The 9,007-nt window shown below is 38.8% G+C and overlaps 1 protein-coding gene across 4 annotated transcripts in view; it reads left to right on the plus strand.

Moving 5' to 3' along the window:
* Cntnap4 (contactin associated protein family member 4) overlaps positions 1-7,557 on the plus strand; it is a 280,867-nt gene extending 273,310 nt beyond the window's left edge. For 2 of the 4 annotated variants that reach the window (XM_075977396.1, XM_075977397.1), the window contains exon 24: positions 6,822-7,557. In XM_075977396.1, coding sequence (XP_075833511.1) covers positions 6,822-7,015 — 194 coding nt within the window. In that variant the 3' untranslated portion in view covers positions 7,016-7,557. The remainder of the gene's footprint in view (positions 1-6,821) is intronic. The other 2 variants (XM_075977394.1, XM_075977395.1) reach the window with 1 other exon arrangement.
* Positions 7,558-9,007: the final 1,450 nt, after the last annotated feature.

Genomic DNA, 9,007 nt, shown 5'->3' on the forward strand with positions numbered 1-9,007 from the left:
TAAGTTAATAGATTGAAAGTGGTTCTTAGTAATTTTAAATTGCGGAAGACACACAAAACTTTAAAAATATCCTTAATGTGACAACATCTTCTTAGAGGTATACGTTATTCAAAACCAAATTCAGAAATAGAGCTTTTCGTGATGAATGCTCTTCAGATGCTGTTAATCAGAGGACCAAAATGTTAAGTGCTCCAGCATTGCTCTGCTCTCTGAATATCATATGGATGCATAAAATAAATAACCATTCGGCCTTACATCCAGAGACAGTGATTACTCATATCCTTGTGAAACTTTCACGTAGACTTCATGCTGGACCCATTTACTTTTGTGTTTTAAATAATTTAATTTTACTTTTAACTCTCTTTCTCTCTCTCTCTCTCTCTCTCTCTCTCTCTCTCTCTCTCTCTCTCTCTCTCTCTGTGTGTGTGTGTGTGTGTGTGTGTGTGAATGTGCACATGAGTGTAGATGCCAGTACTGGTTGGATTTTGTCAGTTTCACACAAACCTAGGCATATTGGGGAAGAGGAACTCTTAATTGAGAAAATGCCTTCATAAGATTGGTCTACAGGCAAGTCCTTAGTTCATTATCTTTTTTTTTAATTTTTATTTTTTTATTTATTTTTTATTGAGAAAAGGAAAAAAGTTTCCACCTCCTCCCAGCCTCCCATTTCCCTCCCCCTCATCCCACCCTTCTCCCCCTCCCCCCACTCCCCTCCCCCTCCCTCTCCACCCCAAAGAGCAGTCAGGGTTCCCTGCCCTGTGGAAAGTCCAAGGTCCTCCCCCCTCCGTCCATGTCTAGGAAGGTGAACATTCAAACTGGCTAGGCTCCCACAAAGCCAGAACATGAAGTAGGATCAAAACCCCGTGCCATTACAGGTGATGGATTTGGGTAGGTTTAGCTCAAAAGGCACAGCGCCACCCCTTGGCAGATGGTCCTGAGTTACATAAGAAAACAGGCTGAGCAAGCCAGGGGGACCAAGCTGGTAAACCACATTCCTAGTGGCCTCTGCACTAGTTCCTGGCTCCAATTTCCTGCCTTGAATTCCTGCCCTGATTTCTCTCAGTGAAGGAATATGACCTTGCTGGACTGAAATAAATGTTTTTCTTCCAATGTTGTTTTGGTGCTTTATCTCAACGATAGACAGCTAAGACAGTACCCATAAAGGGGATCCCCTGAAGCTGGGTTCTAAGCAAATATGAGAGCTTAGAACTGAACTCAAGTCTTCTGCAAGAGCAGTACATGCTCTTAACGACCAAGCATGTCTCTAGCCCCCTGCCTTTTAAAAGATTTTACTTTTAATTTTGGCTTTTATTATGTATGCATGTATTGTATGTGCATATGTGTGTGTGTGTGTGTATGCCTCTGTGTGTGTGTATGTGTGTGTAAATGTCTATGTGTGAACAGTTTGATGCCTTGGACTGTCTCTCATCTATACATTAAGTTTCTCTAGTAGCTAAACCCTAGTTCAGATGGTGAATAATAATGGTCAAACTTTCTCTCATTGTTATTCCTATTTTTCTTCCCTTAAATATCTATAAGTTAAAAGTACATGTAACAGGATTCTTGTTTAATTCCCTAACAAACGAAGCAACCCTTCCCTTTTTGGGGGGGGTGATTAGTTTAACCTAGAGTTCAGGCAGTTATCAGAATAGTCTAACAGAAACACATGCTGCAGTATAACCCTACTTAAACTTATAATACCTGTAACATGCTCAACATTTTAAAGTAGGAGTCTTGCATAGGCAAAATGGCATAGTCAGTGTTCTTCTTGCCTAGCTTACACACACACACACACACACAGAGAGAGAGAGAGAGAGAGAGAGAGAGAGAGAGAGAGAGAGAGAGAGAGAGAGCAGAGAGAGAAAGAAAGAGAGAGAAGAAAGAGAGAGAGAGAGAGAGAGAGAGAGAGAGAGAGAGAGAGAGAGAGAGAGCTCACAAGGCATGTTTGCCCCTCAAGCATTACCAGGGTTCATGAAATCAGTGTGTCATCTGGTTTGTTCTTTGTGGGGCCTGAGCTTCAGTCATAGTAGAGCAGCTGGGAATGTCCACATAAGTGTTGCAAGGAGCCACTTGTTCGTCCCAGCCACCCAGAACCAAAATAATCACACAGAAACTTATTAATTAAATCACTGTTTGTCTCATTAGCTCTATCTTCTTATTGGCTAACTCATACATCTTAATTTAACCCATTACTATTAATTTTTGTATTGACACATGGCTGTGGCTTACCCACTAAAGTTCCTTCTGACTCCTGCGGGGCTTTGACCTTCTTTCCCCTGCCTAGCTCTGTTCCCCTATAGCTCTGCTATAGGCCCAAAGCAGTTTCTTTATTAACCAATGATATTCATAGCATACAGAGGGGAATCCCACATTACCTCCCCTTTTCTGTTTAAATTAAAATGAAGGTTTTTAACTTTAGTGTAGTAAAATTACATATAACAAAATAGTTATCAATAAGAATTACAGTTACAATGTTTATATTTATCTTTTATCATAACTAAGGAAAACTATAACTTTAACTACAACTATAAATTCTTCAAATCCAGAAGGATATAATATTACCTAAGTAAACAGGAAGCTCATTGTAAACAACTTCCAAAAGTCTAAACTTGACAGAGACATCTTGCTTCTGGACAGTCACTTAAAGTTCTTCTGTACCATTGCAGGGCATCCATCTTCAGCCTACAGGCTCATAGTAGCCAACAAACTTTTCCACAAAACAGGAAATTTCAAAGACAGTTCCACCTATATTGGCAGTTTGTCAGTCACTTTGTTCTGTGTCCTGCAGAATGTCTGGCAGACTTTTTCATGAAGCAAGAACCCCGAAAGGATCATCTCATTTTTAGGCAAGTTCAGGAGCCATTTTTCTGTGGGTCCTGCATGTCCAGTTCATCAAGCAGTCCAGGCAAGAGCAATCTCTTTCCTAAAGGGCTACCAAACTCCATAAGTTGCCTCTTCAATGCCCATCTTCCTCTTGATGTAATTGATGCTACCAGGAGCAGATGTGTCTCATTGGCATGAAAAGTCCTAAGTTCTTAAAACATTTTAAGTGCCATATTCTGTAGTCTTTGAAAGATTTGAAGAATCCCTATCCATCTGAAATACATCTCTGTACATCTAGAAAATATAACTAACATGACTACCAGCTTGACTATTATAGATGATTATCTATTAACCTATATTTCTTAGTTATACATTACATTCTTTTTTTTTTTGGATTTTTTGAGACAGAGTTTCTCCATAGGTTTTTGGTTCCTGTCCTGGAACTAGCTCTTGTAGACCAGGCTGGCCTCGAACTCACAGAGATCCGCCTGCCTCTGCCTCCCGAGTGCTGGGATTAAAGGCGTGTGCCACCACCACCTGGCTACATTACCTTCTTAAATGAACTATACAACACTTTAATCAAGAGCAGAAATATACATATAACAAAATTGACCTTAAATTTGTATCAATAAACAAAGATCTATAACAATGCAAATATTTATAGCATATCCCCTTTTAAATATAAAGAAATATTTATAAACAATATTTGGGAATATGGGCATAGTTCTCCAAACTGCTTTCTGCTTTTTGTTGGGTGAAGTAATTTTTTGAGGGGTATACAAGATGATCTTTCAGGGGCTCTTGGTCCATCCAACCATATTAGTCTGGAAGTAATCCACAGGTTCTCATCCTCTTTAGAAACAAAAGAAATACCTCTTTTTCTTTTCTTTTCTTTTCTTTTCTTTTCTTTTCTTTCCTTTCCTTTCCTTTCCTTTCCTTTTCTTTTCTTTTCTTTCTTTCTTTCTTTCTTTCTTTCTTTCTTTCTTTCTTTCTTTCTTTCTTTCTTTAAGATTTCTGTCTCTTCCCTGCCACCGCCTTCCATTTCCCTCCCCCTCCCCCAATCAAGTCCCCCTCCCTCGTCAGCCCAAAGAGCAATTAGGGTTCCCTGACTTGTGGGAAGTCCAAGGACTACCCACCTCCATCCAGGTCTAGTAAGGTGAGCATCCAAACTGCCTAGGCTCCCACAAAGCCAGTACGTACAGTAGGATCAAAAACCCATTGCCATTGTTCTTGAGTTCTCAGTAGTCCTCATTGTCCGCTATGTTCAGCGAGTCCGTACCTCTTTTTCAAAGCAACATATCCTCAGACTCGCAGCATACAGAGGGAAATTCTACATCATGTAAGCTCCAAAGGTTTCATGCCAACCATGTGCAATTTTTCTGCTCGTTCACAGCTTAGGGTCCTCCACTGTGGTACCCTGTCTGGTATCACCAAGAGGATTTTATTCCATTGTTGTACTAGATGTCAATCATACCTAATATGTAAGCACAATTGAAGCATCCAAACATTTCCCAGAGGAAATAATCCTTTTGTGTTCTCAGCTGTAGGTAACCACCTTCTTTGTGTATAAATGAGAGAGGAGGACAGACTCAGTGAGATGTTTCCAAATGATGAGGGGACATGGAGTGTTTCTAGCCACAGTGTGAGGATAAAGCTACACCATTTCAGACATATAGAAACCTGCATACATTCCCCCGAGAACCCACTTTCATGGTGCTTGTACAACAGCACAAAACATAGAAGTTTATTTTATTTATTATGAATATATTACATTGCTTGTTGGGCCACAGGTAATAGGTTAAGTTCAAGGTCTTTCCCTTGGATATTAAAAGTAATTGCATGAAACTTGCCTCAAGTTGACAGAGATAAATCACATATTCAGAGGGAAAAAATGTCAGGGATCATCCCTAATTCAGATCATCTGGATGTCCCTTCTATAGCAATATGATGGTGACATTCATTTTTGTAACTACAGCAGTACTCTCTTTAACATTTATCATTTTTTCACATTGTAATTATTCAGAATCCCTTTCTCTGAGCTAGTAACTTTAGAAGATGATTGAACTAACTATAACAACTAAATTAATTGTTTTTACAGGGATGAGAAACAAAATATATAACAACACATGACTACCCTGATTAAAATTGGTTATTAATGTGGTGAAGTAGCCATAGCCATTAGTAAAATTACCAAATGCATATTAGATTCATTATTATCTTTCTTGGTTAAGCCTGACCTAGGCAAAAATTGGCTTATCGTCAGAAACGTTATTGCTGTCCCCGAAGACTCTGCTGAGTTAATCTTACTGAAATTTCCAAGTACCTTCAAGTTTTGATTTAATTTCACTATATAAACTTACACTCATTTGTATTGGAATGGAGCCTGAAGGCGTGGGATGTAGTTCAGGTGGTAGAGTGTTCGTGAGGTCTGCATCAAACCCTGGGTTCCTGGGTTCCATCCCTGGAACAGTGTAAACTGGGTGTGGTTCTGAATGCTGTTAGTCTTGTACTTAGGGATGGGTACAGTATTACCAAAAGTCCAAGCTCATCCTCGGCAACTTAGCAAATTCAAAGGCTACACAAGACCCTGTCTCAAGGAAAACCACATTGACAAAATAATGTGGAGTCTCAGTTTTGCCAAATCACATTTGATCCACACTGTTATGTTAATAGTATCTATTCTTTTTAAAGAATCTGCATTCATCTATTAGTATCCTCATGACAAGTTTTAAAAAGATCATAAAATCATGGTGACAAATACTAATTTTCCAAAGTATATTTTTATTTGACTCTTTTAATTTTATTATTAGCAGGAAAGATCATCAGATGCTTTCCTTGGGTAATAGATTTATTTCATTCCATTGAGACAGAACTATCAAACACAGATATCTGAGCAACTATAATTTTCTTATTAGTGTGACTGACGTATAAGAGAAAAAGACCAGTCTGACTCACGACTCAAATGTTTACAGGGTGCATCTCTGGGTCGGGAATCACCCTTCAGTGTGCACCAGACATGCTTTGTGTGTATCTCCTGTTTCAATACACAACCCGTTAGAAAGACTCGTAGTCAGGGGTTAAGACTTAATGAAATGAAGTATTTTAACTGTCTCAAGAAAGACACCCTTAAATGAGATTGACTTTTGCCTGTCAGTACGATGTCTTCCACTCCACAAGCCAATGACTAGCAAAAGCCAATGGTGTGAGGGTCTTCATTTGTGCTAACCTCTCACATTTTCTCTACTTTCATCATATACCACTAGTGACAATTTTAACACCCTGAAGAAGCACCTAAGACCTATGATGGAATACTAAATTTCCCTCTGTGCGTCCCCATTCCAGTGTGTCCTGAGGACCATCCGCGCTTTACACTCCTCTGTGTGGAACTCATGTCACTCTAGAGTTAATGACTGTAGACACAACTAAGAATTGTAGCCCTTAAAATATTTACACAGAATCACATTTTCAAAATCCAATATGCCTCGTGCAGGTTTTTACACGTTTACCTACCTATATCTATATTTTATTATTAACACTTCTCATGTACTCAACATACTCCAATTCTTCAACAGTTGAGTGAAAAATCAATTTCATTGACATTGCTACATATTTAATCACAAAACACAATCTCTGTACTGCATGATAATTAACTATAATATCAAAATAATTAAAATTTCTTCATGTATAATCATGAAACAACACTTGGTCATAGAAACATGTGTGATGCTTCCTTAGATAAATAGGAAGATATGAAGCAGATCCAATACACATGCACATTCAGGATAAATGGAAGAGACTGCACCAAGTTGACAGAATCCCTAAATAAACTGTATTATAATACCGCTTTAATCAGAAACCTGAGAGACTTTTTGTTTCTAATTTATATCATGTAAAGGATTGGCTTCAATGGAAAATAATATTCCCAGGACTAATTAAGCGATGAACTTGACACGGTGTCTATTCTTACTGGGTATTTCTTTTCTCTTCTCTCTCTCTAGGTCTGATAGCTGTTGTGATCTTTATCTTACTTTGCGTCTCTGCCATAGCTGTTCGCATTTATCAACAGAAAAGGTTATACAAAAGAAATGAAGCAAAAAGGTCAGAGAACATAGACAGTGCCGAGGCTGTTTTGAAAAGCGAGCTTCATATCCAAAATGCAGTCGGTGAAAATCAGAAAGAGTACTTCTTCTGATGGGCAGCAATCCTGTGACTTGCAAGGATGAGTTCATTTTAATAGCCAGGGGCTCTTGGGGGACAAGAACTGCTCTAGCCCTGACCATCCAGGCGATGGATCTGCAGCACAGCCATCTCGCCATGACCAGGCTCGGGATGGCTCCAGGCAGCCTCCTCCAGTGATGTGCTTCTAGCCATCATTCTACTTAAGAAAGGAGCTAGCTGTTGGTGTCCCTTGCCAACTTCTGCACACAATCAAAGCCAAGTTTAACTCGCCTCACAACTACGGTTTTTAAGTGTGGAAACTGTAGCTCTTCTCTTCATTCTGTAAAACCTAAGTTTGGTTAGAGGTAAGAATCAAAACTGGACTCTAACGGCCTTGCTTTACTTGAGACCACACATCCTGTTTGCTTTTGTATTCCCATGGTGTTGTTCATGAGCCTGGAAATGCTTCTGAGATCCTGTTTGGCTGGTGTTCGCATCTTCAATGGCCAAAAGTCTATACATAAAGCCCTTTGCCTTTCTCTGTATTACATTCAATACATCAATAGTCTGAGAAAATGTTTTGTCTTTGGCTTGTTTGTATTGCTCTTTTTCTATTTGACCCTTTCGGATACTTTTTAATGCATTTCGTTTTGAGTGTTGAACTTTTAACTCTGAACATGCAATTCCTATATAAAAAGACTCGGAAAGTACAGTGGTTGTCAGTATGTGATGTCATGCCTCTCTGCAGACAGTTTCTTATCATTGTTTGGTGATGACTGGTTAAGATGCTGAGCAACTGTAATTTAATGTCCCAAAGACTGTACAACGTTTTCTATTAAACCTGTCCTAGCACAGCAAAAAAATAATATTTTAATTGCAACTGTATTACCTCAATTATATTTCAGAGACTATTCTCCCCAAACCTTAAAACAGGTTTATGTTTTTCTAGAGGTTATTACCAAGTTTTCTTTGCTTTCCCCTGAGGATATTTCGTGACGTATCCTCTTCTATGTTAGAGAAGGGGATAACATCAAGTGTAGAGCCCCACTTCTCATTCTAATATAGTTATGCCACTGGCATGAATTTTGCTGTGCACTAACCTCCAATATATGTACTCTGTAGTCTGAGTTGTAACATGGCTCCCATTTTGCAACCGGTAGATAAAGTAACAACGATGCTCACTCTCTTATCACATTGATGCTCAAGCTATCATCCCAGTCATTTCTCGTGTAGGATGATTAAGGCCTCAAAAGTGGCTAAGATCAATATCATGCACTCACTAGTTTATGGTGATTAGGGTGTGTATATATAATGGGAGGTGGGAGCATAATTCTTAACCTTATTAAACTGTAAAAAAAATGAACTTTAAGGCCAAGAGAACAAGATAATTGCATGGGATTCTTTTTGAAGTTCATAAGCCAATTAAATAACAAAAGCACTTTACAATCTATGTTCACACCTGCTTCCAAAGCAAAAATTCAGCTCCTTGGTTTTTTTTTATAAAAGAAAACTTGGAAATATATGAATTCAGCATCACTAGCATCTTCTATTCCATGCTTTCCTTGCTGATCTCCTCTTACAAAAATCTGCTTTTCTTTTCCCAAAACATATGGTCCATGCTAATGTTTCTGTAAATACCTGACTAAATTTTAAAGGACCTGAATTGACAAAGGACCCATGTTGGTAAATAGCATCTATATGTACTTGCACACCACACACACACACATACACACACCCTGTGGTGACAAGAGAAGTACTTAACCTAGAATTTGAATCATTTGATATAAAGAGCACAGCCATTACCATAGCTCAGATTCCTTTAAAGCCTTGTGTTTTATTTAGTAGCAGTATTGACCTCACCGGTAGCTGAAATACAGACACATTGATAGATGGTGAAGCTTCAAAGTCCTCTGTGGTCCACACTGCAAGAGATCAAAACAGGATGGCATCAAATTGCATTGGTAGCTTGTATGCCATGGCTTGGATTTCCTGGTTTGTAATAAATTTCTCCCTTTTTCCTTAATAA

Source organism: Microtus pennsylvanicus, chromosome 6 (assembly GCF_037038515.1).
Source record: "Microtus pennsylvanicus isolate mMicPen1 chromosome 6, mMicPen1.hap1, whole genome shotgun sequence".
Taxonomy (NCBI): domain Eukaryota; kingdom Metazoa; phylum Chordata; class Mammalia; order Rodentia; family Cricetidae; genus Microtus; species Microtus pennsylvanicus.